Source organism: Bison bison, unplaced genomic scaffold, assembly GCF_000754665.1.
Source record: "Bison bison bison isolate TAMUID 2011002044 unplaced genomic scaffold, Bison_UMD1.0 scf7180017864352, whole genome shotgun sequence".
Taxonomy (NCBI): Eukaryota; Metazoa; Chordata; class Mammalia; order Artiodactyla; family Bovidae; genus Bison; species Bison bison.
The window spans coordinates 4,110,517-4,126,337 of record NW_011494924.1 but is presented as its reverse complement, the minus strand read 5'-3'; the positions used below and the strand labels follow the sequence as shown (position 1 = coordinate 4,126,337).

Below are 15,821 nucleotides of genomic sequence, written 5' to 3'. Positions count from 1 at the left end.
CCAGTAATGGAAGGCAGATTCTTAACCACTGGACCTCCAGGGAAGTCCATAAATTTTTATAAAGTTTCATATTTTGTGTAGTGCTGAAGTATGTATTATATGACTTGAAGTAATTATTGACCAAGTGTAATTCTTGGAGGAAATAAATAATACTGGCTTGTTATATCAAGAAGAGAAACAGAACTGAAATGTAAGTTGCAACTTAGAATTTAAGTAAATAACCCTCAAATGAAACAATTTGAATTTAATTTCTATGAAATGTTATATGGGTTACTATGAATCAGAATAATGAGTATTTAAAACACTGCTCCATGTAATGCACTCTTATTTTCTTTTTTCCTGTGTGATTTAAGTTTTTTAAAAGCTTGTCATGCTCACTAAATTGACTTCACAATCTGTAATGGATCATGAAGCTACACTTTGAATAACAGTGCTTCAAAGGGGAGCTCATTGACTATTACCTGCCCCTTCATATTCTTCTCATCCTTGAATAACATAAGATCAGGCATGGATTGTCTTCTGGGCAATAAGTCTGACTCTGAGTAGCCATGAGGACAATGCAGATCCAGCAATCTGTTTTTATCCCGTTTTAAGGTCCTACCGTCCCGCCCTTCACCCTCACACCTAGTTTGGGTAATCCCTTTTGGACATTTTCTGTCTTGCTCTTAAGCCTCTCTTACTTGCTACCAAAGATTTCCTGTTTCTTTCAGAGTTTCTCAGGAATCCTTACTACAGATTCCATTCAGACAGTAAAATATTCATTAATATGGTGAATTTAGACTTTACCTTCTTAATGGGAATTAAGAACTCTATTCGAGGCCCAGTCTCAAAAAACCCAGCCCAATACTTAAACACATATTCTCAGTGCTCCTCAGGCACATGCAATCCAAATGCAAAGTTTTCTCTCCTTTCCCTATGACCACTATTAAAATATTCTTTCGCTGGCCTCCTTCCTTTAAGAAATTCAGTCAGCTCTTGCAGTGACTGATTTGAAGTGTTGAGGATGTTGGTCCAACAGGACATTGTAGCCTTCTGTTAATATCCTGCAAGTCAACACATTTAAAAGGAAAGAAAAGTAATTGGCAGCTTATTGCTTGCCCCAGACACTGTGCTGAGAAGTACTGTTAATAGATTTATGTTATCTCCTTTGATATTTGTAACACCTTGATGTGAGAAAAATGATATTACTAGGTCTTTGATGTAGCTATTTGGCAGAGCTGGAGTTTGAATCTGTAGCTGTCCAATCCCAATCTGTTTTAATTTTAATCTGTTCTACCAAAATGAAAATTAAAACAATGTAACATCGTTATTAACTTTCAAATGGGCAGTTTGTTCTTTTTCTTTTTTCCCTTCCTCCCTCTTTCCAACTGTTGGCCAGGTTGCTTATATATATATTGGTGAGAATGGGTTACCTACCACTTTTCTGGAGGCAATTTTGTAGTATGTAGCCAGAAACAGATTTATGTATATAAATATTAATTTCATCTTTGTTTAAAGATGCATCTTCATTTACATCTTAAAATTCTAGGCAGCTTTTAAATTGTTTTTGAACATGTAATAAGGAGAAAATGTCCATGATAGTAAAGATAAGCATAAATATTATGATCCCAGCTGAAAATAAAATGGGGTTATATATCTGTGTATATGTAAGCAAAAAGCCTGGAATGAAATTTGTTTGTTTTGTATTTTGACTGTGTAGCGAGGCTTACGGTATCTTAGTTCCCCAACCAGGGACCGAATTAGGGCCCACAGCAGTGAAAGCACAGAGTCCTAACCACTGGATCGCCAGGGAATTCCCTAGAAGTGATTTTAAGTGAGGGAAAAAAAGAACACACACTCACACACACACACACACACACGAAGGATGCCTTAATGGTCTTTTCTAGGAAGGTTGCTTAATGATTGTCAGTTTTTTTCCATGAGGTTTTTTTTTTTTAAATGGGATTTACTGTCTTCCATTTGAGGATCTGACTGCCATAAATTACTTGGGAATCTTGTTTGAGACTTAGATATGAAGGAACCTGATTTCTACCCCTATTGATTATTTAAGTGTGGTTTGTCCTTATCTGTATGAGGATCCAGCAGTATTTTATTATTATGATCTTTGTAAGGTGAAGGGTTTGAAATAACTTAAACTCATAGAGTTGTCACCCCTGCCAAGGTTTTATTATGAAAATGTTCAAATATCCAGGAAAAGTTGAAAGAATATTACCTCTAAACCCACCATCTAGATTCCACTATCAACATTTCACATTACTTAGATCTGTCCATTAACTATCCCACTGTACACTGCCCGTCTTATTTTTTGATTCCATCTAAGTAAATTATGGACATCAGTACATTTCCTGGGCTTCCCTGGTGGCTCAGATGGTAAAGAATCCGCCTGCAGTGAGGGAGACCTGGGTTTAATCCCTGGATTGGGAACATCCCCTGGAGAAGGGAACCACTACCCACTCCAGTATTCTGACCTGGAGAATTCCATGGACCGTAGAGACCATGGGCTCTCAAAAGAGTCAGACATAACTGAACGACTTTCACTCACTCACATACATTTCCCAGAATTATGGAAGTTTTAGGCTTAAAAGTGATTTTCAAAAAAAAAAAGATATAAAACTGAAACCTTACCTTGATGCCACACAAAAGATGTGCAGGTGGCTCCACCCTGATGAAAAGAGGAATGAACGAGGTACAGAGCCCCTACCTCAGTCTCCTCCCCATCTTCCCTTCTATTAAGGGTTCTGCAGCACAGTCTGAAAAACAGAACATTTCCCCTTCATTTCCACATCGAGGGCACTGCACCCGGACATGTTGCAGAGTAAGTTGGGGCTTCCCAGGTGGCACTAGTGGTAAAGAATCTGCCTGCCAGCGCAGGGGATGCAGGTTCAGTCCCTGAGTCGGGAAAATGCCCTAGCAGAGGATATGGCATCCCACTCCAGTGTTCCTGCCTGGAATGTTCCATGGACAGAGGAGCCTAGTGGGCTCCGGTTCATGGGATTGCAAAAGAATCAAACACAGTTAAGTAACTGAGCATGCCTACACATGTGCAGAGTAAGTTGTGACTAAACTAGGAGTCAAAGCCAAGTGTCCTGATTTTCGTTGCTGTGCCTACTCAAGTTTCAGCCTCCCAGAGTTGTAGACTTGCAGGATCTGAGCTTTAGAATGAACCCTCCGGGATTTATTCTGTCATCTCACTTGTCCTCCTTATATTATGATGCTGTTCCTGTGTCAGGGTAACCATGCTTATTTTGGGAATAAATCTTGACATAAAAGAGAAGTGACTGTGCTGTTAAAATAGATTTCTGATGTGAGATCAAAGGCCCTGTCCTGAGAGACTGATTTGGATGATCTATAAAAATCATGTTATGGCCTAATGTTCTAGTGACAGTCAAGATTTTAAATAGTAGTGAGGTTTACAATATGTATAAATATGGGTATTATAAAAGGCTCAATCTGCTAATTTGAATTCCTTGATTTAATTTTAAAATAATTTTTGAAGTAGATTTAAGGGACTTCCTTGGTGGTCCACTGGTTAAGATTCCGAGGGTCCATTGCAGGGGGTGTGGGTTTGAATCCTGGTCGGAGAATTAATATACCGCATGCTATGAGGCGTGGCCAGAATAATAATAATAGTAGTAGTAGTAGTAGTAGAAGGATTTTTTAAACCCCACAGTTCACTGCCTATAGTTGCAACATTGCATAAAGTAAATTTTAATTCTTCAGCCTTAGGAATACATTTTAAAATGTGAGTATTATTGTACTTCACAATTGTTTCTGATTATGTAGACTATAATGATACCAAGTATGTGGTACCACTAGTTACAGAGATGTTTTCTTCTTTTAATCTTCTCAAAATCCAGTGAAAAAGAGGAGGAACTGGCACAGGCATGACTACACAGAAATTGATGATGGTTCCAAACCAGTGCAGGCTGGAACTAGAACTTTTGTGAAGGAACTACGTTCTCGAGTCTTCCCAAGGTATGGAACCCTGTTATGACCAAAGAACACTTAAGAATGTTACCTAATAAGGTGACATTATCTAAAGCAGCGTTTTCAAGCTTCAGGTTGCAAGCCATTACTGTTCTCAACCAAATTTTACTTTTCGAAAATAAAATAGAAGAGACAATTTTGGTGCATTGCAAGTAATAGAGTGAATAAGCATAGCTTCGCGGCAGTTTTGTTACATGTATGTGTACTGGATTGCTGTGTACAGACGTGCTTCTTAACTGTAGGTCTCAGCCTGGGAAGCACACTGACCTGCGGCCCTGGGCCCCATGCTTGGCTCCCTGTGTTGCACGCCTGCTGCTCCTCCTCCTCCTTTGCCTCGCCTCCTCTTATTTTCACGCTGTTTTTCCCTTATGTTGTTTTCCGGTCTGTCTCCACCCTGCTTCTGCCAGAAGTCCTCACAGCCATTGCTCAGCCTCTGGTGGCAGCAAGACTAGGTTTTTTTTTTTTTTTTAAAGATAATGTATTTGAGTTATGTGGCTCAAGAGAAGAGCATCAGAAGCGTTATGCAGCATTTAACCATGCTAATTTAGATCATTTCCTACTCACTGCCTGACATCTATTTAAAGTGATAATGCTTAATAGGCTTTTTACACGGAATCACATCCAAGCTTGTTTAAAAAGGGGAAGTACAATTTAAATTTCAATCACAATATCACCTGCAGCCTATTATGGAATTATTTCAGATCCTGTAAGTGTAAAACCCTTGCTCTTTGTAATCTTGAGGATTCCTGGCCATTCCCCTTCCTTAAACAGAAGCATAAATGAAGCGGCTTCTGTTGGTTCCCACAGGTAACAGAGAGAGAAAAAAATATGAAACACAGTGATTTCCATGTGCTTTTTGTGATATTAAGGGCCCTGTTCTCAAATATTCTCTTTTATCAGTATCAAAGTCATTGGAGAAATGTCTATTTTCATTGATTGATTTGGAGCCCAAGTTTTCAGCCAGTGTCTCTCGGCTGGCTTCAGAGAGGCTTGTGAGTTCCTTAAAACTGTATAAACGATTTATTGTTGATGTGTGAATGTGAATTTTTCAGGGAGAGAGGGCATAGCTTTCACTGTTTTAAATAGGTTTGTAACTCAAAAGAGTAGTGTCAAAAGTCCTGGCCCAGTGATTCCTGTGGCTTCTCTGCCAAAGTGTTAAACACAACGAGTTAAATACAGATTATAGAGATGGTCACAAACGTCTACACTGTACTTATTATTAATTAAAGGTCTTGGTTTTATTTTGTTTAACTCCATAAACCTCCACAGGCAGAGTGACAATAATTAACTAAATCACACATATTCAATGGGATTAGCATAGAAATGTGTAAAATAAAGTGAATGGGTTATCTTCTCCACCCTTATTTTAAGACTTGAAGTTTTTTCGGATCCTTTTTTTATGTAAATGATAATTTTTAAAAACAATTGTGTGTACAGATGTGTGATGTATATACACTTCTAATTTTAAAAGATAAAATGGGGTTATGTTACACATATGTTGTGCAACTTGCTTTTTTTTACTGTTATATTTAATAGATACCCTTCCGTATATATACACAGGTTTATCTCTTTAACTGCTGTGTAGTGTGCCATAGTTTGTGTGTGTGTGTGTGTCTGTACCATATATGTGTACCATAGTTTACTTAACTATCCCATGTGGTATAGTGTCCAGTTTTTTTCTCTTGTAAGTAATGATGTACCTATATTTTTAAGCACTTGCACCTATATATTTTTGATCACTTTGGAGGAGTAAAACACCAAACATTTAAGATGAGGGAGTACAAGAGATTTAAGATTTTCCCGTAGATTGGAGTTTAAGGAATTGTTAAATTCTCAGAGGCTGATAATTGTTAATTTCCTCTGAGAAATTGTTAATTTCTCAGAGTGCCGGGGTCCAGCCCCGGTGGATCCAGGGAATTCAAAGGGGAGACGGCGTCAGCGATCAGGAAACAATAGCTTGATTAAGTATTAATTAGAGATATAAAGCGTGGTTAAATAGGGATAGCTCAGCGAAGAAATTCAGTGGAGAAAAGAGGCTGAATAACTTGGTTTACGTGGAAAAGCAATAAAATTCCAAGACAAGGAATTTGCGCCACCTACGTAGGCCGCAGGCGTCCTCCCGTTCTCCCAAAGGAGAGGAGACACTAAGGCCTCCCTGGTCAGATCTTAGAAGCCCAGGCAAAATTAGTAGGCTTGACGAGCCTCTACGCTCCAGACGGGAATTCAGCCAGAAGGTGAGAGAAAGAACGACATGAGGAGACCAGTCTTTCCAGGAACTGATCCGTTTCTTTATTTTCCAGGTCCGCTTTTATACTTTGAGTTATACATAGAGATAAGTGGAGAATACAAAGTCACGTGGGGTCAGCGGTCCTGACCCTTATTGAAACCACGCTTTTTGTCTGCATTCCTTCTGATATACAAAGTTCTCAGGTGATTCACATCATCTTCTGGCCAAGAGGCCTGCTAACGTTTTATGACCCTTTCTGATGATGATTAGTCAACCAGAAAACTTATTTTCTCCAAAGGTGACTTTTCTTAAGTCAGGCACCACCTTCTGAAGGCACCAGATAAATTTGCATTCCTATAGGGCAAAGGTGCAGTGGGCTCTAATCAAGAAAAGAATTTACTTAGCCTAAGGTCCAACATGATTAATATCAAGGTTAATACTTATTTCTCTTATATGTTAGTTATATTCATTAATGTGTATAGGGGGCAAGGGATATGAAGATGTAGCAGCAAATATTGGCTCAACAATGAAACCCTCCGCCAGTATAATTCCTAACTAGCCCGTTAATACTATACTAATAATTTTCTAACTTCTCAAAAGAATCTGTTTTAGAAAGTTTAGAGCATCTCGTGCCTCTCATGGTTGGGAGGCTATGAACAATCACATGTTGCCGGACAGGCCTGTTAGGCAGGCTAGAGAACCTTCAGATGAGTTTGTAGGTTGAAACACTCTTGTGACGCCCAGGAATTTTTATTAACTGGAGCTCTAAGTTAACTCCTTCTCCAAGAGAGGTGGTGGGGGACAGCCCCCCATAAAGTCAGAGGTGTAGGTGAGAGCACAAAGCAGTAAAGTAGGCAGACTCTGGTTTTGGGGGTAGATGCTCGAGAATTTCCAGGGGGATTCCTGAGGCTCGATCCCGCCTTTGCGTATGCCGAGCCTCCTTCCTCATGACCTTTGCCATGGGCAGAGTTCCTCACCCTGGCTCCCGGCATCAGAGGAAAATAAAAGGCAGTACAGAACTCATTGAGTCAGGTAAAGAAGCTCTAAGCCTTCTAGTTACATGACTGTCCAAGAAAAGTCTGTCTGGATTTTTTTAAGGCCTTAAACTGACCTTCTGTTACTGAGAAGGTGGGATGATCTGAGCTCAGTAATTCAGAAACCTAGTTTCTCCTTTTATCTCCTTGACAGCTAGGCTACAGATGACATCAAGATAGCTAAGATCTGATTGTAAAAAAGGAAACTGTTGTGTTTAACCTATGATGCAAATGTTGCCCTTAACTTTCAATGAATAGCAGCTGCAATTCTGTGAGCATTTGAAATATAAAATTGAGACTATCTCCATTTTTAGAGATCTCTGATTTATGGTTAGGGAACAATCAAAAAACTGGAAAATTCTTAAAGAGATGGGAATACCAGACCGCCTCACCTGCCTCCTGAGAAATCTGTATGCAGGTCAAGAAGCAACTGTTAGAACCAGACATGGAAAAATAGACTGGTCCCAAATTGGGAAAGGAGTGCACCAAGGCAGACTGTTGTCACCCTGCTTATTTAACTTCAGTGCAGAGTACATCATGCGAAATGCCGGGCTGGATGAAGCACAAGCTGGAATCAAGATTGCCAGGAGAAATTATCAATAACTTCACATATGCAGATGACAGCACCCTTATGGTAGAAAACGAAGAGGAACTAAAGGGCCTCTTGATGAAAGTGAAAGAGGAGAGTGAAAAAACTGGCTGAAAACTCAACATTCATAAACTAAGATCATGGCATCCAGTCCCATCACTTCATGGCATAGATGGGGAAACAATGGAAACTGTGAGAGACTTTATTATCTTGGGCTCCAAAATCACTGCAGATGGTGAAATTAAAAGACACTTGCTCCTTGGAAGAAAAACTATGACCAACCTAGACAGCATATTAAAAAGCAGACATTAGTTTGCCGACAAAGGTCCATCTAGTCAAAGCTATGGTTTTTCCAGTAGTCATGAATGGATGTGAGATCTGGACCATGAAGAAGGCTGAGTGCCAAAGAATTGATGCTTTTGAACTGTGGTGTTGGAGAAGACCCTTGAAAGTCCCTTGGACAGCATGGAGATCAAATCAGTCAATCCTAAAGGAGATCAATCCTGAATATTCATTGGAAGGACTGATGTTGAAGCTGAAGCTCCAATACTTTGGCCGCGTGATGTGAAGAACTGACTCACTGGAAAAGACCCTGATGCTGGGAAAGACTGAAGGCAGGAAGAGAAGGGGACGACAGAGGATGAGATGGTTGGATGGCATCACTGACTCAATGAATATGAGTTTGAGCAAGCTCCAGGAGTTGGTGATGGACAGGGAAGCCTGGCATGCTGCAGTTCATGGAAGAGCAAAGAGTTGGACACAACTGAGTGGCTGAACTGAACTAAACTGAGGGGACAGTGAAAAGGGACAGACAGACCACACTTGAGTGTAATGCCTAGAACAGGTTAGTCATTAAAGAATGCAGCCAGAAGTTCGGCAACCCGTTTTTAGTGGCTTAAGGTGACTAATGTATTAAAACTTATTAAATACTGAGGATAATGATCTTTTAAATCAGGAATTCTCAACTGGGGCATTTGGACGTTGTCTCATTGAGTAGGGACTATGGATGCTAGTCATCCTCCAGTCTGCAGGAAAACACAAATTGTTCTGTGTCCCAGGAGACTTTATGATGTCTAATAAATATTTGTGTAGAATTTTATAGCCAGATAAAATATGATCTGTTTTTACTTATCCTAACCAGCTCTTATTGTATTGTACCCCCTCGCTTTTGCTCTTCTGGTTTTCTATGCAGCACGTGTTGAGTTACTTCTAATCTTGTTACTGCTTTTAAATCCAACCATTCATTACGACTAATTGTAGGCATCCCGTTATTCTGTTAGGGAAGCCTGGCATGCTGCAGTCCATGGGGTAGCAAAGAGTAGGACATGACTGAGTGACTGAACTGGACTGTTATTCTGTTATCTTTTCTAGTGTTGTTTACCTGAATATTTACATGTTGAAATCTGTATTTTGCTGTAATTTGCTTTTTCTCTTGTTATAGTTAAGGCATTTTATATAATTTACATATATTTTTCCAATTATCTGTAGGATACTAAAAGGAGCTTTATAAAACATTAGTTATTAAAAGGAAAATTAGGTATGAGATAGGTTGAGAACCACTGATACAGGTAATAATAGAGCATTGAATTAATCCATTACCAGATTTTTTTTTAGCTGAACTTATCAGCAAAGATGACATTTTACTCTTATGTTTTCTTTAGTGCCGATGAAATCATTGTAAAGATGCATGGCAGCCAGCTGACACAAAGATACCTGGAGAAACACGGATTTGAAGTCCCTATAATGGTCCCCAAATTAGATGATCTAGGACTCAGGCTCCCTCCACCAACTTTTTCTGTTACGGATGTGGAACGTTATGTAGGTACGAACTTGATTCCTTTAATTGCTTGGGAAAACACGGTAAAAAATAAAGTTGATATTAGCCTAAAATACTAAAAATTGAATGAAGAGATGTTAGTTTAGTTCAGTTTCTGGTTCAGGAAAAGTGAAATGCCATGTCATATACGTTGAAAACTTTTTTCTCAGTAGACCTACTTTCAGAAAGACAGAAGGAAGCATTCTGTACAGCCTCATCCTGTTGCTTTGTTTGTTTTTTGCCATCAAATTTCCTGATACTTTCTAGGAAAAATTATTACAGAGAGGTAGCTACAGATATGAAAAAGAAGTCTTTGGGAAACTGGGTGAGTTCTAGACCTTGGTAGCAGCATTCAGGTGCAAGATTTCTGGATCCTGCTTTAGTAACCTCCTGCTGCCTAGAAAAGAGAAGCTTATTTTCAAACCTAGTTTTACTTTAATGACTTGATGATACTGCCATTTAATGATGTCTGGACTTAATGTTCTATATTGAGTCCCAGAAAGGTATAAGAAACAAGGCAGAAGACCCTTCAACTGTTGCATTATTGTTGACATTTTCAGGCACTTCTTTCATTCTCATAAGGGTATTGAGAGAGAAAGCTGACTCTTATGTAGATCTCTTTCCTTGTCAGCAAAGCAGATAAAGATTATTTGAAGGTTAGATCTCAAGTCTATCTTGACACAAACTATCTATTCTTTATGTTATCTTCTGAGCCTGAAATAATCTGAGAATTTGTCCCTTTATCGATCCATTGGTTGACACTGCTGGTTGTTTCACCAAGAAAATCCAGTTAAATTGCCTCACTTCACATTCAGCTTAGTTTTGAACTATTTGATTAATTAGAAGATGAGGCTGAGGTTTCACGTAAACCTGTTTGTATAGATAACATTGTAAAATAAATGGCTAGTGTAATAAAAGTGTAGGTAAAATGTTCACACTACTTGATAGCTACTTTTTTAATACTGCAAAATGCTTCAGTTAACATAATTGTTTTGCCTCCTAAATATAGTCTATTTGACCTTCTTAGCTTGTTTAAAGTTACATTCAGGTAAGAAACTGGCACTTATTTGTTTCCTGTTTCAGATTAAGTATTGCCGTATTTTGAATTTCACCTTATCCTGTAAGACATTGTAAAACTAACTGGTTTTTAGGGTGATTCAGTGTTGTGCATGCAGTACCTCATGGTTTTATAGGAAAATTGTAAATTAATCCCAATTCAAAACTCATTTCACAGACAATAATATGCACTGATTTTTGCTTCATTTTTTTCTTGAAACAGAATATTAGGAGAGAAGACACTACCAGGCAAGCAGAAATTGTTTGTCCTGGTTAATTTGTCACTAATTCCTCAATGACTGATTGGTTTCTTAAAATGATGGACTCAGAATCTTAAGTGTTAAAGGAGTAAAAGAGAAAAGTCTGTGTCCACATTTTGTGTAGAATTATTAATTATAATTTTGATGACCAGGAATTAACAGCCAGAACATGTGGCACAGTTTTTACCTACCAGTGTAATATGCATTTTTGTCATAAGCTGCACAAGAAATCATTGTTGTATGGAAAGCTTTGTAAACACATAAATTTTTACATTCAGTGTTAATTATGCAACTCTGTCTTAATTGCTTTATTCTTTCAAAAATTGTTCCTTTGTTCAGAAGTTCCAGTTGGACTTAAAAAGTAAGGATATAGGAAAAAAGTAAGGATATAGGAAGAGTCTTTGTCTAGGCTATATAGTTCTAACAGATGGCTTAATTATCATGTGCAGAATATGGTCTTTAAAATATTTTTGTTTAGGGCATCTATTGATGAAACTCTTAAGCACAATAATAAGGCTATAATTTTTCTCTGCAGGTGGTGACAAAGTGATAGATGTCATTGATGTGGCGAGGCAGGCAGACAGCAAAATGACACTTCACAATTATGTGAAATACTTCACGAATCCCAACAGACCAAAAGTGTTAAATGTGATCAGCCTTGAATTTTCAGATACAAAGTGAGTAGTTCTGGGTGTTTTTATTTAACCTTGTGAGTGTTAGCTAAATGTAGTTAAATGATGACTTTATTTTGGTAAGAAACAGAACTGTTGCTCCTAAAGGTCCAGAGACACAGCTGTGTTATTGCACATTTCGCTTTGGTGTGCTCAGACTTGAAGTATTCTTGTTAGCCTCGAGTGCCAATTAATTTCTGGGTTGGGGTTGAGATGGGAGATGCAGTTTCAAGAAGTTTTAATTTGCATGATGTGGGTGTGTGTGTTTGTGTGTGTCTGTTTTTTTCTTTAAAGGATGTCTGAATTGGTGGAGGTTCCTGATATAGCCAGAAAACTTTCCTGGGTGGAAAATTATTGGCCAGATGATTCAGTCTTTCCCAAGCCATTTGTTCAGAAATACTGCTTAATGGGAGTTCAAGACAGCTACACAGATTTCCACATTGATTTTGGTGGGACTTCAGTTTGGTACCATGTCCTCTGGGTAAGCTTGGCGTATTTCTTTGTTCACTGAACTGCAAAAACATATAGGCTTCTTCCCTCTAGTCAACTACCAGTCAATCTGTGAGTCAGATACCTGAGAAGGAGCAAAATTATAGTAATAATTGCTTCTGATCTTAAGGTCAGGCTAAAGACAGCTAGTTGGATAAGTCAGGAATGCCCATAAAATAACAAATTCTCCTTGAGAGCGTATATTCACCTTGTTTTATCTAGAAGTGTGCTATTCCATACAATAGCCATTTAGCACATGGGGCTAAATTTAAATAATGAAACATAATGTAAAATTCAGTTCATCATTTGTACTAACCACATTTCAAGTGCTCAGTAGCCACTTAGGGCTTTACATCTACTGTATCGGGTAGCACAGATAGGAAACATTTCCATCGTCACAGAAAGTTCTTTTGGACACTGTTGCTCTAGAACCAGATCTTCGTCTAAACCACGTGCCTGTGCATCAGCAACGCTCTGGACTCTGTTTGATGCTGTGCCTTGAGCTCCTCTTCCTTTGCTTCACGAGAAAGCAGAGGGTCAATTCACTTATGAAAGTCTGTTCATAAGTCTTTAAAAACAGCTGTAGTGTTATAGGTCTTAGGAGAAAGGGCAGAGTTTGCAGAGATGACTCTCTGTAACCTGGGGCCCGTTAACATGTATTTACTTCTACACCTTGAACATGAGATCAGTAGGATGCTGGTGATTCTTTACCCTCCTCTCCTGTAACTGTTTCTCCATCACAACTGTACTGACCCCTTGTCGTATTGGGAGGGGAGCATTAGTACCTGTGGAGGTGCTTATTAAAGGCAGTAGCTATTGATCAGGCATGTGAAATATGTCTTTCTGAGCCTAAGAAATCTGATAATTATCTAATTTAATTTAGAACATTGTATTGGGAAATTGCATCAATATAGGCCACCCTGAGAATGGCATTTCCTTTTTCAAAAATAGTGTGATTACTTCCTCCTAGGGCGAGAAGGTTTTTTATTTGATAAAGCCAACAGATGACAATTTGGCCCTCTATGAATCTTGGAGTTCATCTGTGACCCAGAGTGAAGTGTTCTTTGGAGATAAGGTGGATAAATGCTACAAATGTGTGGTAAAGCAGGGACATACCTTATTTGTTCCTACAGGTAAGGTTTTAATCCCATCCCCGCTCCCCATAGCGATTGCTCATCACAGAGTCAGCTTTTGATTGGAACCTCTGAGTTTAACATGTTTGGAAAGTAGCTTTGCATAGCCTGAGAGATGATTCTTGTGTTGAACTTTTCACATCTTTGTCCCTTAGAGGGTTTCTCTTGTGGTTCGACTTGTTTTGGCATTGTGTTTTATGTCATTTGCCTTCATTTTTATTTTGAAAAATTTACATACCTTAATACACACCCTTTGCTTCTGCTAAGCTGCTTCAGTCGTGTCCGACTCTGTGCGACCCCATAGACGGCAGCCCACTAGGCCCCGCCGTCCCTGGGATTCTCTAGGCAAGAACACTGGAGTGGGTTGCCATTTCCTCCTCCAATGCATGAAAGTGAAAAGTGAAAGTGAAGTTGCGCAGTCATGTCCGACTCTTAGCAACCCCATGGACCGAAGCCTACCAGGCTCCTCCGTCCATGGGATTTTCCAGGCAAAGGTACTGGAGTGGGGTGCCATTGCCTTCTCCCCTTTAAAAGTGTACAATTCAGTGCTTTTTAGTACATTAACAGAACTGTGCAACCTTCTCCCTATCTAATTCCAGAACATTTCATCACCTCAAAAAGAAACCCTGTGCCAGTTAGCAGCCACTCCCCATTTCCCCTCCTCAGCCCCTAGTAACCTCTAATTTTCTTTTGTCTCTGGATTTGTCTGTTTTGGACCTTTCATATGTAATAGGTGACCTTTTGTATCCAGCTTCTTTTAGTTAGCATCGTGTTTACTAGACTTATCCATGTTGTATCTCTTATCAGTGTTTCATTGCTTTTTGTGGCCAAATAATATTCCACTGCATGGATGTTTCACATTTTGTTTATTCCCTCATCAGTTGATGGACATTTGGGTTGGTTCCACTTTTTTGGCTGTTACGAATAGTGCTGCTCTGAACATTTGTGTGATAGTTTTTGCGTGGAGGTTTGTTTTCATTTCCCTTGGGTTTATACCTAGTAGTGGAATTGCTGGGTCATATGGTTTAATGATGTTTAACTTTTTGAGGAACTGCCGAACTGTTCTCCTAATGGCTGTACCATTTTACGTTCCTGCCAACAATGTACAGTTACTTCAATTTCTCCACATCTTCACCACCACTGTGTTTATCTTTATTTTTGACATTCTAGTAGGTGTGAAGTACTAGTATCTCATTGTGGTTTTAATTTGTGTTTCCTTAATGAGTAACGATGCTAAGCATTTTTCATATTGGCAATTTGTATGTCTTCTTTGGAGAAATGTCTGTTAAAGCCTTTGCCCATTTTTAAGTTGGGCTGTCTTTTTATTGTTGAGTTGTAGGAATTCTTTATATATTCTGAATAGACCCTTTTCAGATATATGACTTGCAATGTTTTCTCTCATTTTGTGGGTTGCCTTTTCACTTTCTTGATAATATCCTTTGCACAAAATTTTAAAACTTTGATGAAATTCCCTTCAGTTTTTAACTGGTCAGCTCTACGCTGATGTTGAAGGCCAAGTCTGCTGTAGGAATCCGGGCTGCTGTCCTGGGATAATTAGGAGGCAAATGAGTATGTTCTGAGGGAGCCTAGGAAGGGATTGAGTCTCAGCCTTAGTTACAGCCTCAAGTATAGGCATCAGGCATATCATTTTGAGAGGTGGCTGAGGCAGGGCATGGGTTCTGCAGGCCAGTGGCTCTGAGAGTTGTGTTCTTCTGATTTGGGTGACCTTAATGGCTGCAGAGTTTGCACGCATCTGTTACAGGCCCTGCTTTCTTACTTTGGCTCTGGAGTATATAATAAGTATGTGTTGAATAAATGAATGAGTAAATGCCTAGAACTACCAGAATTTATAAAATCTAGATACCTATCAATATTTTCACTGTGAATGGGCCAAGCCCCTCCCTTAAGGACCCCCAAAGCTCCCTTTTGTAGTAAATATTTTGTTATATCTGTTTTAAAATCTTAAATTCAAATTTATCATCAGTATAACCTCCAACACCAATAATTCCCTCCCCCCAATTGATGTAATAACCTAATTAGATTATAAAGAAATTAGAAGTAATTTATAGTAAAATACTATTTTGCAATGTCCCTGCTCAGGCACAGCAGCATTGGAAGCAGGGTGATGCACAGGCCAGCTAAGCAGTACAGGTGTGTGACGGGTAGCTCAGAGTCTATAGCATTGGTGTGGATTAATGGTTCTCAAACGCCACACACCCTCAGAGTCACCTGGAGGGCTTATTAAAACACAGAGCGTGTGTGCGTGCTCAGTCCTGTCCAACTGTTTGTGACCGTGTGGACCGTAGCCCACTGGGCTCCTTTGACCATGGGATTCTCCAGGCAAGAATACTGGAGTGGGTTACCACGCCCTCCTCCAGGGGATCTTCCCCACCCTGGGATCAAACCCGCATCTCTTGCATCTCCTGCATTGGGAGGTGGGTTCTTTACCACTAGTGCTGCCTGGGAAGCCCAGAACAGAGAGCACTGGGCCTTAACCCAGTGGTTCTGATTCAGCAGCTCTGGGGTGGGCCTGAAAATTTACATTTCTAAAAAGTTCGC

General features: G+C 39.4%; 1 protein-coding gene across 1 annotated transcript in view; it reads left to right on the top strand.

The window, feature by feature from the left end:
- The window catches only part of KDM7A (lysine (K)-specific demethylase 7A), a 50,480-nt gene that overhangs the window by 9,765 nt on the left and 24,894 nt on the right, over positions 1 to 15,821 (top strand). Inside the window, exons 3-7 of the mRNA XM_010855024.1 lie at positions 3,858 to 3,975; positions 9,499 to 9,659; positions 11,505 to 11,646; positions 11,935 to 12,121; positions 13,100 to 13,262. Coding sequence (XP_010853326.1) covers positions 3,858 to 3,975; positions 9,499 to 9,659; positions 11,505 to 11,646; positions 11,935 to 12,121; positions 13,100 to 13,262 — 771 coding nt within the window. The remainder of the gene's footprint in view (positions 1 to 3,857; positions 3,976 to 9,498; positions 9,660 to 11,504; positions 11,647 to 11,934; positions 12,122 to 13,099; positions 13,263 to 15,821) is intronic.